The sequence below is a fragment of the Chiloscyllium punctatum genome, chromosome 7 (genome assembly GCF_047496795.1).
Source record: "Chiloscyllium punctatum isolate Juve2018m chromosome 7, sChiPun1.3, whole genome shotgun sequence".
Classification (NCBI taxonomy): domain Eukaryota; kingdom Metazoa; phylum Chordata; class Chondrichthyes; order Orectolobiformes; family Hemiscylliidae; genus Chiloscyllium; species Chiloscyllium punctatum.
Genome location: NC_092745.1, coordinates 76,679,756 through 76,705,336, shown reverse-complemented (window position 1 = coordinate 76,705,336; position 25,581 = coordinate 76,679,756). Strand labels below are relative to the sequence as shown.

General features: G+C 40.1%; 1 protein-coding gene across 1 annotated transcript; it reads right to left on the bottom strand.

Annotated features, from left to right (window-relative positions):
- Positions 1-2,735: 2,735 nt before the first annotated feature.
- Positions 2,736-25,581, bottom strand: dynlt5 (dynein light chain Tctex-type family member 5). Its single transcript, XM_072573306.1, has 5 exons — positions 25,509-25,581; positions 22,173-22,297; positions 16,136-16,227; positions 11,336-11,460; positions 2,736-3,005 (listed from the first exon to the last, which is right to left on the bottom strand). Exons 2-5 carry the CDS (start codon positions 22,283-22,285, stop codon positions 2,802-2,804), a joined length of 534 nt encoding a protein of 177 aa, XP_072429407.1. The 5' UTR covers positions 22,286-22,297; positions 25,509-25,581; the 3' UTR covers positions 2,736-2,801.

The window sequence follows — 25,581 nt, the reverse complement described above, 5'->3', positions numbered from 1 at the left end:
ACCAAAATGAAGCTTTGCAATTCTGAATGATACTGTTGTAAAAGGTGCACCTGTGATTCTATCACATACAAACAATTCCACTAAAACTTGTCACCTTGGAAAGGTGCTAAATGGTTAACGTCCATGGGACAGCATTCAAATAGCAATCTCAGCAGAAGAGAAAGATGACAATGGAACAAAAAGACTTTAAGATAACCAATTCTCTCTCTCTAAAGCAACGGTCCCAAAGTTTGCTTTATTGCTGCCCATAGTTGCCTCCCTCCATCAACTCTCTCAGCACCAATTTCCTCCTGACCACACCTCTCCCTTTCTCCCACTCACTGACGAGTCCATTGACTGTCTGTCTTTAACCTGCAGAGTCCTTTATGCTGTCTTTCTGTTGCTCATAACTTCACGCCTGCCATTGACTCTCCCACTTGCTGCTGGTAGAATCATGTGGCTACTCCTTAGTGAATTTGTCAAGGTGGGGTTAAGGAGACATTTAATCAGACAGGAGGGTGCTAGGTGCGGACCCACTGCCTTAGCTCTCTGCCCCAGTTGTTCACAATTGACAGGTCAACAGATAGCCTTCCCACATTGATGCCGATAACAGACAACTAATGCCTACCTGAGCACTTTAGCCTACAGATACTATCAACCTAGCAACGTGTGGGGCATTTCAACCAGAGGGCATGACAAGGAATCTTTATGTTTATTTTCAGAATTACCAAGGCAGCTCTTCATCCTAGCACACACATTTATGGAATGATAGCTCCAGCATCCAAAATGATAAGAGGAGTGCTGAGAGCCAGTCCTTGTCTTTGTTATGGTAACTCCTCTTTCCCACTATTGCTCACGAGTGCCTGGGCTCCTCCTCGATCCACAGTTTCAGTTGGGTGTAGTACCAGCAGCAGAGCCATTACCTCCACAGTAGTAGCAGCAGCTCACAGAACATGGGCTTAATCCCCCCAGATTTGTTGTTTCTGCAGAAGGTTCCTGTTGGGTTGTCAAGAGTTTGAGGGCCAGGTTTTCTTAAGAGGAGATAATGTGGAACCTTGCCAGCCCTCTAGCCAGCAGCCTCCACAATATTCTCTCCTGCTCACCAGTAATATCCTCAATTCCCCCATCTAGACCTTTCCAGCTCAGTTTCTCTCTCCTGTTGTCCCTCTCTTGAACAGCTGTGAAAATGAGGAGAGGGACAACCGCAAGCAAGTAGGTGGGAGAGAGGAGGCAAGTGAGAGGTAAGTAGGGAGAATTAGTAAGTTATTAAACACAATGATTGTACACTTGGTACACTGTGTACACTTTATCTTTTAGAATTGTTTTGTTTTATTCACCATGATATCAGTCTGAAGAAAAAAAATCATTAATCAGACCACAACAAAATTATGAAGCTTTCTAACATTCTAATCGGCTCTCACTTCTTGTCTAGTGAAGTGTTGCTGCAAAATGAATGAAGATGTAAGTTCAATAATCACTTTCTACAGGAGCATTCCATGGCTCAATTAAATAACTTAATTAGGTGATTTATATGTTGTAACAGTTTAGAAATATATTTGATGCCCATTTGAAACACAGTTGAAATGTTTCTATTTGGGAAGTCAAAATTTGCAATGAAGCAATTCAATAATTAATCATCTTTATGAATTGCAATGTAACATAAATATGAATTTTAGGTCAAAATAATGTTATATTTAGCATGGAGATTACAAAGCTCTGCTACAAATTAAGTATTGGTTGCGTACTATCAGATTACCAACAGGCCAGGTCTTTGGAGATCCACAGTTCCACATGATGCCTTTCTTGAAAAAAAACAATTGCCCTCAGAATAAATAGCATACCGGCATAGCAGTAATCAAATACATGCCTGAGATTCTTTACACAATGAGATGGCCATTTTAATTATACTGCCACAGTTAATTCCAGATTAGAGGAAGAGAACAAAATAAATCAAAAATGGGACCAATGATTGTTCAAGTGCATCGAGAGTTTGAGGCTCTCAGACTTGAGCACACCAAAATAAATGGAGCTGACACACTAATTTACTACTGAAGGAACACCATACCATTGGAAACACTGTATTTTGGACAATATGTTGCATCAAGGTTCTGTCTGTCATCTTAAGTGGACAAAACATAACCAAGAGCGTGTTTAGAAGAAGAATAGGGGATTTCAAGGAGGGGTTGGATTTAGCTTCGAGGCAAAGGCATTAGTGGGTATGGAGGAAAAGCAGGAACAGGCTATTGAGTCAATGATCAGCCATGATCAGAATGAATGGCAGAACATGCTCAAAAGGGCCAAATGGTCTACTCGTGATCCTAGTTTCTGTGAATTATCGCTGATGGCCTAGCCAATGTTTATTGCACAGTGTCAGAAAATAAATGATCTTGGCTATTAATTACCTTCCTGTCTGCTGTGTGCAAATTAGTTGCAGAACTAAATGGCTGGAAAGCACTTTGGGGTCGGCTGTGAAGGCGCTATAGCAAAAATGTAAGAGGCTTCTTTATTTTCATTACCATTTATGCTTGTTCAGTTGCTTATACAGAAGCTAGGAAAGCTCTACATTCAAATATCATTGTCTTGCCTTCTTTTGCTAGCAAGAAAAAGAGAACAAGTCAAAATCCCAGTTGTTTAATATCCCACAGGAGGACAAGATTGTTGGAAGTCTGCTGACACTTATAAATGGGGACAGTCAGACTGCAGTGTAGTCCCCAGCATATGTTGAATGTCACTGATATCAAATAACATACATATGATTTCTTGGAGTGGAAGCTTTATAGTCAGGATCATTGTAATTTTTCATTCTATTGTCCAGGCACATTTTACTCAAAGTACACCGCGAAAACATTAGCAACAGCAAACAGAGACTGATTACAGAAAGAGAAAGAAGAAAACGTGTCTGTATTGGAATTCCAAAGACAACGGCTGCCAATGCGTATACTCTGTTCATTCAGCTGTCCAATATGGATTAAAACAATTATCTTGTATCGTGGAATCATGAGATCCTTTACTCGAGCTTTTATGACCTAAAAATGACAAGCATTTATTCAATACAGATTCTACTACTCTTTACATGCAATAATCCCTTCTCAACAATAGATGTTTAGCTTATTGCAAGGTATACATAACACCAATGCCTAAAAGTTCCAATTCCATTATTACATTGAGGTTTTTCAAAAATATGTGACTTTTCCATTATCTCTTTCATTGTGTGTCATGTATGTTTTCCAAGGTTTTTCTAGTTTGATCTTTAAGTGCATCACGAGAAGATTTCAGTTGTCTCTACCATTGAAAGTGGGAAGAGGGGAGGTTTCTGACAACATTTTTTAGTCTATTTGCCTTAAAAGATATTTCTCAAAAATTAAAAAGGACTGGTTTCAACAAAACCATAGTCAAGGAAAAGCTGAATGGTTTTTGGGAATATGCATATCCATATTCTGGAACTTACTTTTAGAGAATTTATCAGTTGATTTACTAGTGGAGTTAAGTCAAACTGACATTTATTTTTGGGAATTAGTGTGTTACTTCATTTAGTATGTTAATTTATTTTGAAATGATCTAGATTGACTCAGCTAATGTGCCACAAATTGACTGAGATGACAAAATATGTTCAGTTTTCAAAGCAGTTTTTTGGATTTGGGTTGGCCAGAAGAGAGATAAAGGCTCTTAATTAAAAGATTTAGTTTTCCTCAGCTTTAATGTTTCAGAACAACATTCAGGTAGGGAAAAGCTTCAAAAAGTGCTGTATAATTGTAGTAAGGTTAAATTCTCACAATGTTACAGAGATATATGCTGTACTTATTGCTATCTTCATCTAGTTTTCAATTAGATTGTTTTATTTGTGATGTTTATTTTCTAAGACTATACTATGAAATAACAGTACTATTCTGTTGCTTATCGACATGGAGAAAAGCAGAAATCTGACAAATGAGTGATGAAATCAGCTTTGCAAGGCCTCATATGCTAATCCATTGCAGGAAGAAGTTTTGTTTTTCTGTGGAATTCTGTGCTATCTACTTACATTTCTCTATCTTTATTGCACTAAAATTAAGAACCATCACTATGCTTCTTACTCCAGTACATTCTTTTCTTGAACATCAAGATGGTATAACTCCTGGATTTATCTATGTAGAAAACAGGCTTTCAAAACCTGTCACTATTACTTAAGAGCTGGGAATTTGTGTGGCAGATGTTTCGTCCCCTGTCTAGGTGACATCCTCAGTGCTTGGGAAATGTGCATCCTCCCAAGCACTGAGGATGTCACCTAGACGGGGGACAAAGTGTCTGCAACACAAATTCCCAGCTCGGTGAACAGAACCACAACAACGAGCACCCAAGCTACAAATCTTCTCCCAAACTTTGAACTATTACTTAACTATGAATGCAATTAGTCTCTCAATGTTTTCAACCATGGTGGTATCAGTTGCACAGGTCTTATGCTCCAGTCCATCAATTTAATTTATAAAAGCCAAACAGTCTGACAATACACATTAAAGATGTTTGAAGGGAAACATTAATCTTTTATTTCTTGGCATTTAGTGACTTTGAGAAAGAACAGAGAGAAGAGAGGTGGGTTTGAGGATTATTTCAATAAATTAAAACAATACTTCACATGAAAAAAATTCTGATTTCCACAATTGCTCATGATTTTAATGCAGAAATATGTGAACTGGATGAATGTCATTGGTGGTCAATAGGATTTTTATTTTTTCTGGGAGTTGTTTCTTTTCTCTTAACTTTAGCAAAAATGTACCAATGATCTACTGCATCTCCTAGAAGAGCAAGTACCTTAATTTTCTCCCATGCATGCAAAGATCCGGCAGGCAACAAATTATACTTACATTGGATCAAAGACAAAATCTCCAAAATGATTCTCTGAAGAAGCAATTACCTGCAGCTCCACCAACCTCTTCCCTTCCCTCGACAGCAAGAAATGTCAAAGGCTTACATATGAGACTATCAATTTCATGCCAGTGTGGGCTGAGCTTTGGACCATGCTGCACTGTGGTTTGTCACTGCTCCTGTAAAGGTCCTAAATGAAATGATATTGGAGTAGGGTGCAGGCTTTAATTTCATCTGTGGGTTGTGTTAAAACTCAATTCTCAGAGGTCAACAAAAAGACATATTGATTTGCCGCTTAGCTCATCCAAATTACAGTCTGAAAGAAAAAAAACCTTCTATTTTGTTTGCAGAAAATTGTCAATGAAGTCATGGATGCATGAACTTTCAGTGAGCGAATGGCTTGAGACTGCAGTGACCCATCCGCGGGAATAGGATAATATTGAAAACAAAAAGGGAAAAGCTCTTTCAGTTATAAAAGATAATAAAAATGAAGGTACAGTGTTGCCAGTTCCAGTAAAAACAGTTATAAGTATGATCTTGAATTTTTTTGGTAAACCTTGATATAATTATTGACAGTTAGCAATTCAAATCTTTTTCAGCTCAAAGATATGTTTCAATTCAAAGCATTTGTTCCTTTCTCAGATATTGTGTGCCTTTCTAACCATATACATTCATCTAGTAATGTCCTAAAGCCATCTTTATGATTTACTTCAGTATCCTTCCTTAAGATCTTATTCCATAAATTATCATAGAGATGTACAGCATGGAAACAGACCCTTCAGTACAACCAGTCCATGCCGACCAGACATCCCAACCCAATCTAGTCCCACCTGCCAGCACCCAGCCCATATCCCTCCAAACCCTTCCTATTCATATACCCATCCAAATTCCTCTTAAATGTTGCAATTGTACCAGCCTCCTCCACATCCTCTGGCAGCACATTCCATACACGTACCACCCTCTGTGTGAAAAAGTTGCCCCTTAGGTCTCTTTCATATCTTTCCCCTCTCACCCTAAACCTATGCCCTCTTGTTCTGGACTCCCTGACCTCAGGGAAAAGACTTTGGCTATTTATCCTATCCATGCCCCTCAATTTTATAAACCTCTATAAGGTCACCCCTCAGCCTCCGACGCTCCAGGGAAAACAGCCCCAGCCTGTTCAGCCACTCCCTGTAGCTCAGATCCTCCAACCCTGGCAACATCCTTGTAAATCTTTTCTGAACCCTTTCAAGTTTCATAACCTCTTTCCGATAGGAAGGAGACCAGAATTGCACACAATATTCCAACAGTGGCCTATACAGCCGCAACATGACCTCCCAACTCCTGTACTCAATACTCTGACCAATAAAGGAAAGCATACCGAACGACTTCTTCACTATCCTATCTACCTGCGACTCCACTTTCAAGGAGTGATGAACCTGCACTCCAAGGTCTCTTTGTTCAGCAACACTCCCTAGGACCTTACCATTAAGTGTAGAAGTCCTGCCAAGATTTGCTTTCCCAAAATGCAGCACCTCGCATTTATCTGAATTAAACTCCATCAGTCACTTCTCAGCCTACAATTCTGACTTTCTAATTTTATGCTTTATCCACTGTCAGGACGACATATTTAAGAACTTACCTGGGGAAGACTGGAGGATTTTAACCACTTTCCATAGTTCCTGGAGTGAAACGGGATTTTCACCAAGTAATTAATCTGGCTTCATTTCCAATCAATGTGTGTGATGGTTTACGTGATCTTTGTTCGAACTCACATGACTTTGGAGAAAATAACCAACCAAAGCTTTCAAGGAGATAAGAGGTGGGGCTTGCTCCCTTATTTACTAGAAAACCCTGGCTTCGAAGGACTATGGGCTTGTGTGCTATGGGCTGCTTAAATCTTTTTGGACTTAGGAATTCTGATGGATTGAGTCATTCCTCCTGAAATCCTGTTCTCAGCAGAAATTCCTGAGAAGCCAATAAATTTTTAAGACTGTACGAGTTTGTCTGTGTATGGAAATAATGCAATGTCACTTCAAACTTTTTTTTCCTATGACAGACAAACAGATTATTTTGAGTTCACTAAAAAATCATGGTGAATTTTATTTGGAATAGCAATAATAAAAAAAGAAGTAATTAACCACTTTGGTGCTTCAATCAGCACATTTATACCAATGGTGCATTGGTGAATAGTGGTGCTTGATTATCAGTGCACTCTGCTGGCACAGTCAGAACACAACATTGCGTGCAAAAGAAAATCCTTCTTTTGTCCTCTGTCGCAGATCTGAAATCTGGAACCATCTTTGTTATTTGCTACATTACCCATTCGATAACCTTCATTCTGGTAACTACAGTTGCAATTATCAAGATTGTATTCTGTTAGTTGGACACCTACTTCCATTACTTTCATTAGCAAGAGAATACAACTTTTATTTGATATAATAGAACATAGAACATAGAACCTAGAAAAGTACAGCACAGAACAGGCCCTTTGATCCACAATGTTGTGCCGAGGATTAATCTTAATGTAAAATAAAATAACCTAACCTACACATCCCTCAATTCAATGCTGTCTCTGTGCATATCTAGCAGTCGCTTAAATGTCCCTAATGACTCTGCTTCCACCACCACCATTGACAACGCATTCCATGCATTCACAACTCTCTGCGTAAAGAACCTACCTCTGACATCTCTTCTATATCCTTCTCCAAATATCTTAAAACTATGACCCCTCGTGCCAGTCAATCCTGCCCTGGGGATAAGTCTCTGGCTATCAACTCTATCCATGCCTCTCATTACCTTGTATACCTCGATCAGGTCACCTCTCTTCCTCCTGCTCTCCAGAGAGAAAGTCCAAGCTTAGTCAACCTCTCTTCGTAAGACAAGCTCTCCAGTCCAGGCAGCCTCCTGGTAAACCTTCTTTGCACCCTCTCCAAAGCCTCTGTATCTTTCCTATAGTAGGGCGACCAGAACTGGACACAATATTCCAAATGTGGTCTCACCAGGGACTTGGAGAGCTGTAGCAAAACCTCCCGGCTCTTAAACTTGATCCCCCTGTTAATGAAAGCCAAAACACCATAAGCTTTCTTGGCAAAAGTAAGGACTGCAGATGCTGGAAAGCAGAGTCTAGACTAGAGCGGTGCTGAAAAAGCACAGCAGGTCAGGCAGTATCCGAGGAGCAAGAAAATCGAGGTATTGGGCAAAAGCCCATCATCAGGAATGGAGGCGGGGAGCCTCCAGGGTGGAGAGATAAATGGGAGGGGTGGGTGGGGCTGGGGATAAGGTAGCAAAGACTACAGTAGGTGAATGAGGGTGGGATGAAGGTGATAGGTCAGAGAGGAAGGTGGACGGATCAGTGGGAAGGAAGATTGGCAAGTAGGACAGGTCATGAGAATGGTGAACTGGAATTTTGGGATTGGGGTAAGGTGGGGGGAGGGGAAATGAAGAAACTGGTGAAGTCCACATTGATGCCCTGGGATTGAAGTGTTCTGAAGTGGAAGATGATGCATTCTTCCTCCAGGCGTCAGATGGTGAGGGAGTGGCGGTGGAGGAGGCCCAGGACCTCCATGCCCTCGGCAGAGTGGGAAGGGGAGTTGAAATTTTGGGCCACAGGGCGGTGGGGTTGACTGGTGTGGGTGTCACAGAGATGTTCCCTAAAGCGCTCTGTGAGAAGGCGGCCAGTCTCCCCAGTGTAGAGGAGACCGCATTGGAAGCAACAGATACAATTAATGACATCGGTGGATGTGCAGGTGAAACTTTGATAGGTGTGGAAGGCTCCTTTGGGGCCTTGGATGGTGGTGAGGGAGGGGGTGTGGGCACAGGTTTTGCAATTCCTGCGGTGGCAGGAAAAGGTGCCAGGACGGGAGGGTGGGTTGTTGGGGCATGTGGACCTGACCAGGTAGTCACAGAGGGAATGGTCTTTGCGGAAAGTAGAAAGAGGTGGGGAGGGAAATATATCTCTGGTAGTGGGGTCTGCTTGGATGTGGTTAATGCGAAAGTTGGTAGGGTGGAAAGTGAGGACCAGGGGGGTTCTGGCCTTGTCAAGGTTGTAGGGGTGGGGTTTGAGGGCGGAGGAGCGGGATGTGGATGAGATGCATTGGAGGGCATCTTCAACCATGTGGGAAGGGAAATTGCAGTCTTTAAAGAAGGAGGCCATCTGGTGTGTATTGTGGTGGAACTGGTCCTCCGGGAGCAGGTACAGGGCTCCTTGGATGCTGCCTGACCTGCTGTGCTTTTCCAGCATCACTCTAGTCTAGACCAAAAGCTTTCTTAACAACCCTATCCACTTGGCTGGCAAATTTAAGGGATCTCTGTACTTGAACACCAAGGTCCCTCTGTTCTTCCACACAGCCAAGAATCCTGTCTTTAATCCTATATTCAGCATTTGAGTTACACATTCCAAAATGCATCATTTTGCATTTATCCATCTGCCATTTCTCATTCCAGCTTTGCTTCCTGTCTATGTCACGCTACAGCCTGAAATTGCTCTCTATACTATAGACGACATCTCCAACCTTTGTGTCATCTGCAAATTTACTAACCCACCCCTCAACATTCTCATCCAAGTCATTTATAAAACTATAAAGAGCAGAGGCCCAAGAACAGAGCCCTGCGGGACAGCACTCAACACTGACCTCCAGGCAGAATACTTTCTGTCTACAACCACTCTCTGTCTTCTGTCAGCCAACCAAATCCAAATCCAGATAGCCAAATCTCCCTGTATCTCATACCCTCCGCCCCCTACTTTATGAATGGAGCATACCATGGAGAACCTTATCAAGTGTCTTGCTGAAGTCCATATTCACCACATCCACTGCTCAACCTTTGTCGACCTGACTTGTCACCTCCTCAAAGAACTCAATAAGATTAGTTAGGCAGGACCTGCCCGTCACAAAGCCATGCTTACTGCCTTTAATCATGCTCTGCTTTTATAAATAATCATAAATCCTATCCCTCAGAATTCTTTCCAAAACCCTGCTGACGACAGATGTAAGACTCACTGGTCTATAATTGCCAGGGATTTCCCCAATACTTTTCTTGAAAAGAGGAACAACATTTGCCTCCTTTCAATTCTCCAATACGACTCCAGTGGAGAATGAGCAAGCAAAGATCTTCGCCAGCAGCTTAGCAACCTCCTTTCTCACTTCCTGAAGTAACCTACAATAAATCTGGTCTGGCTGTGGGTACTTATCAATCACAACATTTGCCAAAATTTCCAGCACATCAACTCAACAATCTTGATCTGGTCAAGCCTGTACCCCAGCTCCTCAAAGTTCTCATTCACAACAAGGTTTCTTTCCTTAGTGAAGATCGAAGCAAAAACTCATTTAGGACTTCTCTTATCTGCTCAGACTCCACGCTATCACTGATCGGCCCTACCTTCTCCCTGATTATTTTCTTATTCCTCATGTACGAGTAAAATGCCTTTGTGTTCTCCCTAATCATTCTTGCCAAGCCTTTTTTGTGCCCCCTCCTGGCTCTCCTCAGTCCATTTCTGACCTCCTTTCTAGTAAGCCTGTAATCCTCTAAAGCTGTGCTAGATCCTTGCTTCCTCCACCTTATGTAAGCTGCTTTCTTCCTTTAGACAAGAAGCTCCTCTGTTCTCATCCTCCAAGGCTCATTAATCTTACCCCTTCTTACCTGTCTCAGAGGAACAAATGTGTGCATCACTCGCAAAAACTGCTCCTTAAAACAGTCTACGCATGTCTTCTGTGCCCTTTTTGTGGAACAATTGCTCTCAATGTGTACTTCCCAACTCCTGTCTATTAGTGTTACAATTTCCTTTTACCAAGGGAAGATATTTAATTGGGGAACTGCTCCTTTCCCTCTTAAAGGCTATAGTAAATGTGAGGCAGTTGTGGTCACTGTCACCAAAGTGTTGTCCCACTCGACGGATCTCCTGTCAATCCGTCTAACTATTGAGTCCCCTACCACTAGTGTTTTTTTATTCGTCCGCCCTTCCCTTCTGAGCCACAGTGCCAGGCTCAGTGCCAGAGACATGACAACTATGGCTTTCCACTAGTAGGCCGTCCCCACCAGTAGTATCCAAAACTGTATACTTATTGCTGAGGGGAACGGCCAGAGGGGATCCCTGCCCTATCTGTTGGTTCCCTTTCCTCCCCCTGACAGTAACCCAGTTGTCCTTATCCTGTTTCTGGGGAGTGACCACTTCCCTGTACATCTTCTCAATTACTCCCTCAGCCTCCTGGATGATCTGCATAACATTGTGCTTCAGAGTGATGCCAGTCCGGTAGTTTCCGAGGAGCAGAAGAATCAACATTTCGGGCATAAGGTCTTCATCAGGAATGAGCTTATGCCCAAAATGTTGATTCTCCGGCTTCTCAGATGCTGCCTGTCTGGCTGTGCTTTTCTAGCGCCACACTCTTCAACTCTGATCTCCAGCATCTGCAGTCCTCACTTTTCCTCACTGTTTCAGAGTGATGGTCTGTTTTCCCAATATTTAGCAAAGATGGAATGTGGAGTATAGCGAGGGAGAAAGATCAGGTAGAGAAACGTATTTTTATGTTCAACTTACTTCTGAAATGGTCTTCGTCATTTGCCTGCAGAGTTCAGGCTCATACTTCTCCTCCTGTAAATAGCTTGGCAGGACGTCTTTGAGAATATTGTTCACAGTGGCCCCTGGGAAATACTTTGTTGGATCTGGAAGGAGGTATAGCTTCTTTAAAATAATTTAGAAGCTAGGGCTGGTAATCAACATCATGTACATAAATATAAAAGGTATAAAGATGAAGAAAAGTCTGAAAAACAAAAATATGTTCAAAGTATCCAACATCTGTGGAAAATAGCAATGACAACAACACTACTGGAACTTCCATATGACATTTGAAGCACAAATCAAGCCTGTATACACTACAGTTACATTCTTAGCAACAATGAATGCCAAGGGCAGTGGATGATTCCAGGTTTCTAGTATTGTTACAACTAAACTGAGAACATAGTACATTGAACTGTACAGCACAGGAATGGGTCCTTCGGCTAACAATATTGTGTTGAACATGACACCAAATTAGCCTGCCCTTGGTCCAAATCCCTCCATTCCTTGCAAATTCATGGTGTTTATCTAAAAGTCTCTTAAATGCCCTTTTGTATCTGCCTCCACCACAATCCCCAGTTCACATTCCATACTGCTACCACTCTAAAACATTTATGCCTCAAATGTCCTTTGAAAACCCCCACCACACCAGAGCTCACCTTAAATGCATGCCCCTTCGATTCAACTCTGGGGGAAACATTCTGACTGTCAACCTGATCTGTTCATCTTATAATTTTATAGACTTGTATCAAATCTCCTGTCAGCCTCCGCTGATCCAGAGAAACCAATCAGAGTTTTTCCAAGACTCTCCTTATAGCTCATACCCTCTAATCTAGGCAGACTCCTGGTAAACCTTAGACATGATGGAATGAGACAGGAGCTTGCAGAGGTTGATTGGAATAGTTTGTCTGCAGGCAAAGGGACCTCTAATAAGTGGGAGGCCTTTCAAAGTGAGATAGCTAGAGTTGAAGGTCCATATGTCCCTGTGGGGGTGAAGGGCAAGGTTGGTAGGTATAGGGAACTGTGGATGAGAAGAGATGCTGAGGCTTTGACCAGATAAAAGGAGGCGTTGCTCTGGTACAGGCAGCTGGGATCAAGGGGACCTTTGGAGCTATACTGGGAATTCAGGAGGTTACCCAAGAAGGAAATCAGGAGGACGAAAAGGAGGCACAAGATAGCCTTGGTTGAGAAGGTTAGAGTGAATCCAAAAAGGTACTTTAAGTATGTTAAAGAAAAAAAAGAGTAACTAGAGAGAGAATAGGGCCCCTCAAGGACCAAAGTGGATAGATATGTGTAGAACCACGAGAGATGGGCAAGGTTCTCAATGAATATTTCTCCTCAGTGTTTATCATGGAGAAAGACAAGATGATTTGGGAACTTGGGGAAGTTAGTGATAATATCTTGGGGACAGTCCATATCACAATAGAGGTGGTGTTGGATGTATTAGAATGTATGAAGGTGGATAAAGCTCTTGGTTCTGACCAGATATAGCCAAGAACACTGCAAGAGGCTAAAGAAAAATAGTGGGCATCCTGGCTGATATTTTTACATTATCATTAGCCACGGGTGAGGTCCCAGAAGACTGGAGGGTTGCGAATGTTGCCCCATTATTCAAGAAGGGTTGTGAAAAAACCTGGGAACTATGGATCTGTAAGCCTAATATCTGTGGAGGGTAAGTTACTTGAGAAGATTCTGGGGTAGATAAGATATACAGAGGAATCTCGATTATCCAATATCAATTATCCGAATTTCAAATTATCCGAAGAAGATCTCAAGGTCCCAATAGAAACATTACATAAAGAGGTGTTACCAACGCTAATCGTGTCTTTTGTTTATAGAGATTTAAAGTGGATTCGGCTCACTGAAATGTTGCCGAGAACAGTCTTGGACATCAATGGGAGCCCAGGTACCATCTCCAAAAGACTGTCCTCCCACTCTCTCTTTCCCCACACGGGTGCGCAGGGGGCAGTGGTCGAGGCCGGAGCGCAGCGATGTGCTGTTGCCTAGTCTCCTGAACGGAGAGTGAATATAGCAAGCGTCAATCCCATTGAAGTGAGACAGTGGTGGGGAGAGGCTACAGCAATGCTGCAGGTCCCTTACACACAATTATGTGTCTGCTCAGAAACAAACCCTGAAACAGAGAGAGGGAGCAAGGCAGGCAGAGCAAGGAAACAAGGAAACTTCAGAAACCTCCAAGTCCTAGAGCAAGGCATTGAATCAGTTATTCGAATAATCAACTATCTGGACAAAATACTATCTGCCCATCTCGTTCGGATAATCGAGGTTCCACTGTACATGCATTTGGAGAGCCAGGGCTTGATTACGAGTATTCAGCATGGTTTTGTGCAGAGAAGATCATGCCTCACAAAATTATTAGAGTTCTTCGATGAAGTGACCAGGAACGTTGATGAGGACAGGGCGACAGATGTGGTCTATATGGATTTCAGCAAGACCTTTGATAAGGTTCCACATGGTAGGCTGTTCTGGTAGGTTAGATTGCATGGAATGCAGGGCAAGCTGGCAAATTGGCTTGATGGTAGGAAGCAGAGAGTAATAGTGGAAGGATGCTTGTTGGCCTGGAGGCCTGTGACGAGTGGAGTGCCTCAGGTGTCAGTGCTATGCCCATTACTGTTTTTTATCTATATCAATGATTTGGATGAGAATAAAAAAGGCATGATTAATAGGTTTGCTGATGACACTAAAATTGACGGTATTGTGGACAGTGAGGAAGGTTATCAGAAATTGCAGCAGGAACTTAATCAGCTGGGGAATTGGGCTGAGAAATATCAAATGGAGTTTAATATAGATAAGTAGGAGGTCGTGTGTTTTGGAAAGTCAAATCAAGGTAGGAATTTTATCATGAATGCTAGAGCCTTAAGAAGTTTAGTGGAAAAGAGGGTCCTTGGAGTCACAGGTCGACAGGACAGTGAGGAAGGCTTTAATCAGTCAGCGCACAGAGTATAAAAGTTGGGAAATTATGTTGCAGTTATACAGGACGTTGGTGAGGCTGCACTTGGAGTATTGTCTTCAGTCTTGGTGACCTTACTATAGGAGGTTATTAAACTGGAAAGAATGAAGAAATTTACAAGGATGTTGCCAAAACTTAATGGTCTGAGTTATATGGAGAGATTGGATAAGCTAGGACTTTTATCTTTAGGCTGTACAAGATGGTAGAAGGACTTTATAGAGGTATAAAAGATCAAGATAGGAATGAATAGGGCAATTGCCAGAATGGCTCAAGGACATGCAAACCTCAGATTAGGATATTTACAGCTGAAAACCCAGGCACTGGTTCAGTGCCAATCCTCTCTGCTGCTGGCTGCAAGCAATCTTGGTTTCATCCATGCTGTTCAGCACAGAAGATGCCTGGCCCCTCACCCAAGAAACTGACCAAAAGTAAGTGGGCAGTTTGTTCTCTGCTCTGTGTTGGAAATAGGGATTCCACCACAGATCAGAAGATTTGTATCAATATCCTTCCTGACAGCCAATAACCTCCTTTCCTATCTATAACACAGAATTGTTAGTCTGAAACAGCAGCCAGCCTGTTGTATCTGCAATGGCTCTCTGAATTAATATTATGGCTTGATGCTGATCTCCTGCATTTTCCCCCTCCCACATCTCTGCACATTGAACTGAAAAAGAGAAACTATCAACTAACACCCTCTTGGATGAAACAATTGAACATGATTCCACCCAGACAGGCAGTCCTCCCAGACCCTAACTACTCGTTTTGAGTAAAAGATTTTTCTTCCATTTCATTTCCTCCTTGGCAAATGACTTCAAAGCTGTACCCACTTTTTCCTTGATCTGCTTAAGATTGGGAACACTTTCCCTCTACCCAACCCCCTGAATGACATTGACGATTTTCAAACTTTTTTTCATCTTCTCTTATCCAAAGAAAATAGTTTGGAAAAACTTGCACTATCTTCATTACTGAAGTTTCTCATTCCTGGGAATTTCTTCTGAGGTCTCTCCAAGAAGGATGTGAATGCATTGAAGTGTGGCATTAAAACTGCACACAATATTCCAACTTAGGTCTAACTAGTCTCATGTAATTTTAGTAAAATGTTGTCGGTATTGTGCAGTGCACAACTGTTAATAAATCATGTATGCTCTATTAACCTTTGTCTTCTGTCACCTTTAAATGATTTTACACACACATATCCGGGATCCTCTGCTTAAATTGACTCTCCATATTATTTCTAACCAAATGTTAGCATCTCACAATTCTGTTTAAAAATCCTAATAATATAGCATTTTAAGCTATTTTAATACTGTATATACAATAACTAGGTACAGCTGAAGATAACTCAAATAACTCAGACAAGAACCTGATAGGAGAAAGAAAGTAACTGTACGAATACATTTCCCTAACCCAATCATACTCTCCAAGAACACAAACACTATTGCCACACTTAAACTGCAGAGAATATTTCTCTGCAATTCATTGCTAAAGAAATTTTGTGATTACACTAGGTTTCTTTAACTTCTACAGGACTGAAGAACAAATGCACTAAACTTGAAACAGTTATGAATTGGAATGACTGAAGTAGCGACAGAATTGTTATTTGGAATAGTTATCAGTCAATTTTCTCCACAATATCTAATTAATAGCTTGCTCCTATTAAGTTATGAACTCAGAGTTCAAATTACGAAATCTAATTTAACAAACACACATTAAAAAGTCAGGTTTTCATCAAAATCTTTCAAATATTTGTCAATTTTTGATGTTTGTATCATTAAGTTATGAAAAGCCCAAGAACTTGAAATGCCTCAACTCACATAACTGATATGTGTTTTCCATTTGTTGCGTTGGCCGTGGAATATCATCGTGATGACCTGGATCATCCATATAGGACACAGTACTCATGGAACTATTAAAGAAAAATACAATGAGTGGGGAGGAACAAATAGTCTACAAGTTAAATTTGGATTAAGTTAACTTTTTCTAAAATTTTCAAAAACAGTGAACACTGAATTTGTTGACTAATAGGATAAGAAGTGCACTTCAGGTCATTCATAATTGGTAGTTGAACCTGAACCGAATAGCCTCTCAGACTATTTTTTCATCTATCCAAGATGATAGCCGCTCCAACAAATAAGAAATTTATTTGGAAAAATCTAGTGGTATGCTGAACCAGAACTCCATATTTGTAAGGCTTCAAGGTTCAGATCAAATGAATTGCCAATTGCTGTTCCATGTTGGTTTTTGCAGTAAACACAAATGTTAAGATGGAGCAAAAAAATGTGCGCATTATAGAATAGTAATGACATTGCTTCAAAAACCTAGACAGGATTGATAGCACTGTTAGGTAGGATGGTGATATCTTGCGTTACTTGGCTTGACTGTATGCTTGGGACGGGAGGGTGCTTATTCTTAATCAAGACATCAAAGCTTCATAATAAATGAGCGAAGTATAGAACTAAAACTGAATTGCTGAAGCAAATCTCCTTTACATGTTATTTCAAGGCCAACTGTCTTACATGATAGTCATGAAGGTTTTCTGAATATAGAACATAACCAAGCGTTCAAGATAACTATTAAAAACATAGTCTTCAGCAAAGTGTCCAACAAGGTTCCGCATGGTGGACTGGTTCGTAAGGTTAGACTACATGGGATCCAAGGGTGCTAGCCAATTGGATACAAAATTGGCTTGAAGGTGGGAGAGAGTTGCATTTTGGACTGGAGATCTGTGACTAGTGGTGTGCTAACAGGATCGGCGCTGGGTCCACTGCTTTTCATCATTTATGTTTGGATGTGAACATAGGAGACATGGTTGATAGGTTTGCAGATGACACCAAAGGAGGTGGGGTAGTGGAGAAGATTATTTCAGAGAACAATGCAACCTTGATTGGATGGGACAATGGGCTGAGGAGTGGCAGATGGAGTTTAATTTAAATAAATGTGAGCTGTTGAATTTTGGTAAGGCAAATCAGGGCAGGACTTATGCAGTTAACGGTAGGGTCCTGGAGAGTGTTGCTGAACAAAGAGACCGAGGGGTGCAGAGTCAGAGTTCCTTGAAGGCTGAGTCGCAGGTAGACATTGTGATGAAAAAAAGTGTTTGACACGCTTACCTTCATTGGTCAGGGTATTGCGTATCGGAGTTGGGACATCACTTTGTGGTTGTACAGGACATTGGTCTGGCCTGTATACAATTCTGGTTGCCTTCTACAGGAAGAATGTTGATAAACAGAGAGTGCAGAAAGGAATTACATAGATGTTGCTAGGACTGGAGTTATTGGGGAAGGCTGAATAGGCTGGGGCTTTTTTCCCCTGAAACAGAGGCTGATGGGGTGACAGCTTGGAAGAGAGCTCAATACCAGCATGGGGAGAGTGAGCCCTAAGGTGACATCAGTGAGGTGCACCCAGCAGTGCAAGATGGCACCTGAGGAACAGCAACTGCGATGTTAGCTGGGTCTGGTGAGGCAATGGCGATTCTGAGCCAACTCAGAACACACGCATGGATGGACTTCTCCTTAAGCTGTATCATTTCATTTTCTCTTATTTTTAAACTCTCAAAATAATGCTGGATTATGGTGACAAATGAAAGCTTTTCACTACTTTATTGTATTCCACTGTAAAATACATGTGATATTAAAATCACTCAAAATCCTTATAAAACTTTATAAAATCATGAGAGGCATGGATAGGGTCAAGGTCATTTTCCATATCCACACCTTTCATGATGTAAAAACTCTAAGGTTGCAGTCCAAAACTAGAGGGCATAGATTTAAGGAGAGAGGGAAAAGATTGAAAAAGGACCTGAGGGGTAACTTTTTCATGCAGGTGGTGGTGCTTGTATGGAACGAGCTGCCAGAGGAGGTGGTGGGTACAATTAGAACATTTGAAAGGTATCTGAATGAAGATAAGTTTAAGAACGGTTGAAAAAAGGAATTTGGGGCAAATGAGAGTAGGTCAGATTGGACTGTCCAGTCGGCATGGATGAGTTGGACTGAAGGGGATGTTTCCATGTAGTATGACTCCATGACGGAATTTGCGGTGGAGCCAAAGGTAATAGCTATAGTCTTCCCAAATGTTGAAAAAGACAATTGCAAGGTTAGGTACAGACAAATAAGATGATACAGACAGGCAAGGACTGACAGGTAAAGGTGCATAAATCAGCGTACATGTAGACATTGACCCAATGTTTGTGGATGGTCTCATACACAAATGGTCAAAGTTTTGTTTTGTGTGTTTAGGGGCAGGGATGGGCGGTGGTGTGTGTGGAGGGAGAAGAGACATGCACAGTCAGTAATAACTCCTTGGCTAACTCAGGAAGACAGAGAGATTTTGGCTCATATTATTGCCTTCTTCACTCAATCTTCATTGAGTTAATGTTCTAATTTACTTTAGGACTTAAATGTTCCACAGTTACACAATGTTCCAATTTAACTTCTGATTGTTAACTGTGATGTAGACAGAACATATTTGTATCAAAGTCACTGCATCAAATTTGGCATAAGTTTAATCTAGTTGAGCATATTGGAGAAACAGTTTGGATATCCTCAGGAAATGACAACGATATCACAATACAAATACTCTTTGTTATATTCACAATTATGAAGATCATAAGGAGTAAAAAAAGTCAGAATGTGTAAAATCAATTTACTACTTCCAAGCTCATCACTTCAGTTCATTAACTCTCTCATCACCACATCTTATTGTACTTTGCTTCTACAACTTTTCTTGGTAAATATTTATTATTCTGGAGGATATTTTTTCCTGACATTCATTTTAAGTTTACTTCTGTTTACATTTGCTTCCCAGTTAGCATGATAATGTTCCAAATATGTTTGCAATAAAACAAAATTGCAAGCTACCAGAGAATTGAGGGACTGCTACCTTCTGTTAAAGGCACTTTAGTAAATAAAAGACTTACAGCTTCTCCTTAAAAACAGTTCAATTAGAGGGGAAGCCAGCGTGAAGAAGTGAGGATTTCAGGTACAAATAAAATTGTTGTCATCTCTCTATTGTGACCTCTTTCATCTAACTACTATGACAAGTAAATCAGGTCATAAAAATCCAGTCAAGGAGCTGGCTATTAAGAGCCAAACAAGTAAAGCTGTAGAGAATGCACTGACTCCGTTGAATGGAGAGATCCACCCAGCTCCAGGTGAATATTAACTTTCTGCTGCAGAAATGCTGTTTGAAATGACTGGAGTACTGCTCAGGTACCTGAGTATCATTGAGAGCTTCATTATTTACTAAGACCCAAAACTCAGTGAATAAGAGATGCTGTGCGTTACAATTAGTCCAACAACTTGACGTTCATTGTGATTGAGATCAAAGTGTAAAACAGGCTGTCATTTTCCAATTGTCAGTTTTATATATTTTTAAATTTCGTGTTCAGACGCCTCTGGAACACGTGGAACTTGAAACTGAACCTTCTTCCTCAGAGTCAGGGACACTACCTCTGTGCCACAATGTCTTCAATTGTCAACTTTTTGCTACTGCTCAAGACAAATGTTACTTTCTTCATTTCTCGGCATCATAGGTGTTCCACTGGTGCATTATAAGATGATGTATGAATTAGGCACTGAACAGAGCTGCAGGGCCACCTAAACTGTGGGTTATGACTCCAGATTTTAGGGTTGCAAGCACAGAGATAGAAATGGCAGTCACAGAACTCTGACTGAAACTGTGTCTGGCATCTTTGGAAGTTAGCTGTTGGTGTATTCCTGCTGGAATGCTATGTAATTGCCGAAAAGGTAACTGCCACTGGTATTGCTACTTGTGACTGCTCCTCATGGATTCAGTAAGTACCTCCTGTGCTGCACTGAAGGATGAGGTAATGAAGTTGAGATGATAATGAGAAAACTCAATACACTTGAAAAAAGTTCTAAAGAATTGAAACTGACACTCAAAGTAGTTATTTCAGACTCTTGGAACACATTCTGCAAGCACAGGTCTTTCACTCCAAGTCAAGCTTAATAATTCAATGCTTTGCAGTCTTTCCCAGCACTCTGATTTTGTTAAATAATCATTCCCAGTGTAAAACTAAGGAGAGGTGATTTTGTAATGGGAATGTAACTGCACTAGTAATGCAGAGATTCAGAATTGCTACAAGGTTCTGTTCATTTATTTGGCAAAGGAACTTGTTTCCTCTGCTACATCCCAATATCACAGGGTACCTTGTTGATAGTAAACAGGTCAATTTTTCCTTTCTTTTGGCCTTATTTCCTGAAGCATTGAATTACTTACATATTTTTTTTAAAATCAAAGGCCTCATTTAAGTGCACATATTTCCAAACAACCCACCACCATCTCTGATAGCTCCAAATGAAATTAAAAGTAGATCTCTCTTTCTTAACCCACACAATAACTTCTAGAAGAAAGTTCACCACCACCTTCTCAAAAGCATCCAATGTTGGCCTAGCCAGTGATTCTCATGTCACATGAATGAATTAGAAAACAAAGTTATACAGAGTTCTTTCCATATTAAAACACAAATGTTTAAATAATATTAGCAATAAATATCATGAACCATCACACACAAAGTAAAAATGTGATTTTTGTTCCTTCTCATCAGTACTTATAATAAACACTCAATATTTCTACTATATGCCATCACATATCAATGCTAATACAACCATGTTAACTCTTCTGCTACATTTTGGTTCCCATTCATCTCACACAGTGGTCTTGCTGGCTAATTTCTTCTACCTGTTGAACACTGGCCCAAGGATCTGTTAGTCTGGCAGCCCACATTTTCCATCCTACTGCTTACACATCCACCATTGTTCCTCCAACACTTCAAAAATACCCAATTTGCAATGTTTAGTTGTATTTTCACTCCTATCCACCTGTCATGTTTGATGGGCACCTGCAAGGCAAAATTTAGGGCAGTTATGGAATACTCTCCAGTTAACAAGATGAACGAGACTCCAACATCACTCAAGAGGTTCAATACAATCCAGGACAAAAGCAACATGCTTGCTTGATCAACTTCAAAATTCTCACCTCCTAGCAGTGCCACACAGTGGTATCAGCATGTACTATGTACATAATTCATTGCTACAACTCACTTCTTCAAAAACACCTTCCAAATCTGTGACCTCTACCACCTGGAAAGACAAAGATAGCAAACGCAGGGTACACCGGCAAACCCCCTACAAGCCACACAGGGATCTTCGTTTGGAATGATATCATCGCTATCGCTGCTGCTGAGTCAAAATCCCGGATCTCCCTCACCAGCAGCCTCGTGGTATTCCTATGCCAAGTGAACTGCAACAATTTAAGAAGGCAGTTCAATATCACTTTCTCAAGGGCAATTAAGTACGCGCAATAAAAATATCAGCCGAGTCAGCAATGTCCTTCACACATGAAGGAAAAATAAATTTAAAAAGTTAGAATATAACTAAAATTAAACATTAACAATTATGCGAATTACAGATACAAATGTGACTATGTCACCAAACTTGACTTATTCAAATCAGTAATATTATTAAGGTAACGGACTTACTCTGTATAAATTGCTTCTAACACCGCATAAGTATCATCATGGGAGTTTGATTCATCTACTTTCTGTTATGCTCGAGTGTAACATTGAAATTTGTGTGTTGCACTTCAAGGAAAAGTAACTAAGGAGTTGTTTGATATGTGGCTGTGCAGTGTTTATTTAATAGAAATTATATGGCCTTAACACATCATAGCTGTGTGCAATAACAATCGGAAAAATTTAATATTTTCCAGTAACATACTTCAGAGTTATTTACTGTCAAAGCTTGAAGATACGCTATTTCACAATGTTTGTGAGCAAGCAAGAAAAATAAAAAGTCACTATTCAGCATCAATAAATATTTTACACAGATTACTCACTCCTTTTGCTTTCGCCTGCTTTCCTTCACTTTGACATCATAGCTACTGAGTGAAGAAAAGCTACCGGTCTTCCTCAGTAAGCGAGCGGCTTTGTCTTTTGCAACGTCAGACATCCTGATGTTTTCCTAGAGGTAGAAGACATGTCAACCATTACGTATCCTTGAAAAAATTGTTTTAAGGCAGGCAACAACTCAGAAACCCAAAAGCTATGCTGGAATTGAATGCTAAGTTTTGCCCATCTATAAAGGTGTGAAAAATAAATGTTTAGAAACAGATCACTAAAAATATACAATTTAATTTTTGTTATAATAAATATATATTAGGAAAAAAGGTTAATATGAGCGATATAAATCCCTTGAAAATGTTTCATTGGGAACAAACTTGTGTTAGTATTTACAGATAGAGAAAGGTTAACAAATAGAAATCCACAAAACTTAAGGTTGAATTGGGGAAGGGAATTGACCAAAATTAACACAGGTAAAATAAAAGTAATGAAAAAAGCAATGACAATATAATGACCAACCAGATGGCTTCCACTGTGGATTTGAAGGAAATAGGTGAAAATAATTGCAACTGCCTTAACCTTAACCTTCGAAGGTCCTTGCAGTTTGTGAAGGAGAAAGGTGAACACTTTGAAACCTCTTTAGAGGAGAGAGCCAGGTATACCGGAAAATTCCAATTTAATTTCTTTTGAAGAGGTGAATAAATTAGTAGACAGGGAATACCTGCAGATATCATTTAGACGGATTCCTGAAAAACTTTAACAAAGACCAAATGAAACAGTTAATGTTGAAGTTCATGGAATTGGAACCAAATACTGCCCTTGTTAAAAAATTAGCCAGAGCTAAGAGACAGAGCATAAGGATAATAGACAAATACTTTGATGTTCAGGATGTGATTGTTAGTATCTGACAAAGATCTGTGTTGGAGTCTCAACTGATCTTGATGACTTGAGATGATGGAATAGAAAGCCCCATATCCAATTTGTCAATGACACTAAGACAGCAAGTATTGCAAGCAAAGCTTTGTAAAATGGAGCATAAAATGCAAAGACATATTGCTAGCTATAATAACTAGAAAACTGTGACTAATTGATTTCAGTGTAGGAAAATGGAAGGCAATACATTTTGGAAATAAATTATAGGACAAAAAAATTTCTAAATGGTGAAAAGATAAAAAGCAAAGAATGCCCAGAGATTTCAGGGATGCAGATCACCAGATACATCGATCATTAAAATGTCATGAACAGTTACTGAAAATAATCAAGAAGGGTAATGGAATGGTGGTCCTTATATCCAGGTATATCTGGAATGCCACAAGCAACTGGGTCCACCACATCTCAGGCAGAAAATATTGATCTTGATAGGATTCTGCCGTGGTTTAACCTCAACCAAACTGGAGTCCAGGCAATAAATCATGAAGAGAGATTTCACTTTCTAGGATTGCATTTTCTGGAATTTAGAAGGTTAAGGGTGATTTGATGGATGTTGTCAAGATAATAAGGGTTCAGATAGGGTAGGCATGGAAACATCATTTTTGCAAGTTGGGTAATATAGGACTAGACGACAATCTAAAAATTAGAGACAAATCTTTCAGGTGTGAAAGTGGAACATACAAAGGGAGGAAGAAGATCACAACTTTCTTCTGCAAAACAGCAATTGTTCCCAAGTCAACTGCTAATTTTAAATCTCATACTCAGACGTGTGGCATATTGAATTATTGAGATCAGCCATCGCCCCACTGAATGACTTAAAAGGCTCCAAGGGGTTAAGTGGTCTCCTCCTGTTCCTACATTCACAAACCGCTGTTACCAGCTGTTAATGCTGGCAAGAAACCAGGTGTAAATTTGCTGTATAACTGTCCAATCCAGCTGCTGAGTGCACTTAGTTGGCTTTTATAAACTTGGCAAGGTTACTGGCATGAATAGAGTTGGTTACACAAGATCCAAGTGACAGTTATAGTTCCCTATACCTTTGCAAATTTAGTAATTGTACATTTAAAGGAGGAAGCACTGTATGGCAGTTAGAAGCAGGAACCTTGGCTGATATGTCTCCTCCTCCATCCTAGGGAATACTGATGCAAATTATAGAGCTAAGTGTTCTCCTGGCAGAGATTAACTAATTTAGCACAGATGAGAAAGTAAATTTGAGATTCTGCTGGTCCATTTAACATCAGTGGGTTGGCATTTTCAATGTAAATTATCCCTCAAGTCCTTGGAAGTACTTTCCATTTACAATTAGTGGAATCCAACTTTGTTCGACTGTCTCTTTCAAAAGGCCCATTGCTTTGTATCTAAGGAAGAATTGTTAGAAAAATACCTAAATTTACATCAAATCCAAAATAATCACAAGGCCACACACAAAGAGATTACACAGGAATTAGAATAATAATAATACAATCTTAAGGAAGAGAAAAAAAGTTTATCTTAATTTCTATACGGAAGAAAACAATTTTTCAAAAACAAAATTCTGTGGACGATTGGACAATCCTATAAATGTATAGAAAATGTACTGATTTCTCCAGTTATTCTCGCTAAGAATTCAAAATTCCTTAATGAAACAAGAAATAAATCCATTACAAACGAGCCACTTTCTGCATTAGTTAAAATATCAATGGAGAGTTTAATATTCCCCCCCGAATCATATGCATTGCTAACTTAAAAGAAATATTTCAGTTTGGAAAGATTTCAGTTCCAACAACGGTCTATTGGCGATAAAATCAGGGGCTAAATTATTCTAGATATTCTCCTATTTACGCTAAAAAGGGTTTCCTCATTATTAATGAGGTGGAGGTAATCAGAAACAAAGAACTCAAAAAAATCTCACATTTAAATGTGTAGAAAACAACATAAAATGCTTTGCCAAACTCGATAAAATTTACTTATGTAATTTTGGATGTTGCAAATTTAAACAGCAAGAATAACGTAAAAACATAGTGATGTAAAATGTTTAACTGAGTACAAACTTGAGAGGTTACAATTCTCTTAGGAGCTGTGGTTAATGATTACAAAATGTTGGAACCACCGACTTTAGCTAGTGGTAAGGAAAGAAGGTTAATTTAACGAGAACAACAGATGAGAAATGACTTGTTGCTTAGAGATAGATATAAATTGCAAGTTGTACGCAATGTGGCTATGCCAGTTCAGGGTGAAGCTGAGGAATTGCCGTATTACACTTCCACACAATTACTTAGCCTACAGTTTTTCCCCTTTCGTTGCAAAGGGCAAGTGAGTGAAATCAACTACTAATATTTAAATACTCAGTCTCCAGTTCTACAATCTAGCCAAAAAACACTATCGCACTTAAGTGTGAAGTTTGCCTCCAAAAGAAAACTTACAAAAAATTACGAACAACTTGATCCTTCTGTTTATTTGTCCAAGGCTGTCCCTGGCAACGCACTGAATCTCAAT

Coding starts and splice junctions, on each gene's coding strand:
- dynlt5 (XM_072573306.1), bottom strand. CDS start 22,285: ATGTCTGACGTTGCAAAAGACAAAGCCGCTCGCTTACTGAGGAAGACC. Junction 16,228..22,172: donor AGCAGGCGAAAGCAAAAGGA/GTGAGTAATCTG, acceptor TTTCTTTAATAG/TTCCATGAGTACTGTGTCCT. Junction 11,461..16,135: donor GGAAAACACATATCAGTTAT/GTGAGTTGAGGC, acceptor ACCTCCTTCCAG/ATCCAACAAAGTATTTCCCA.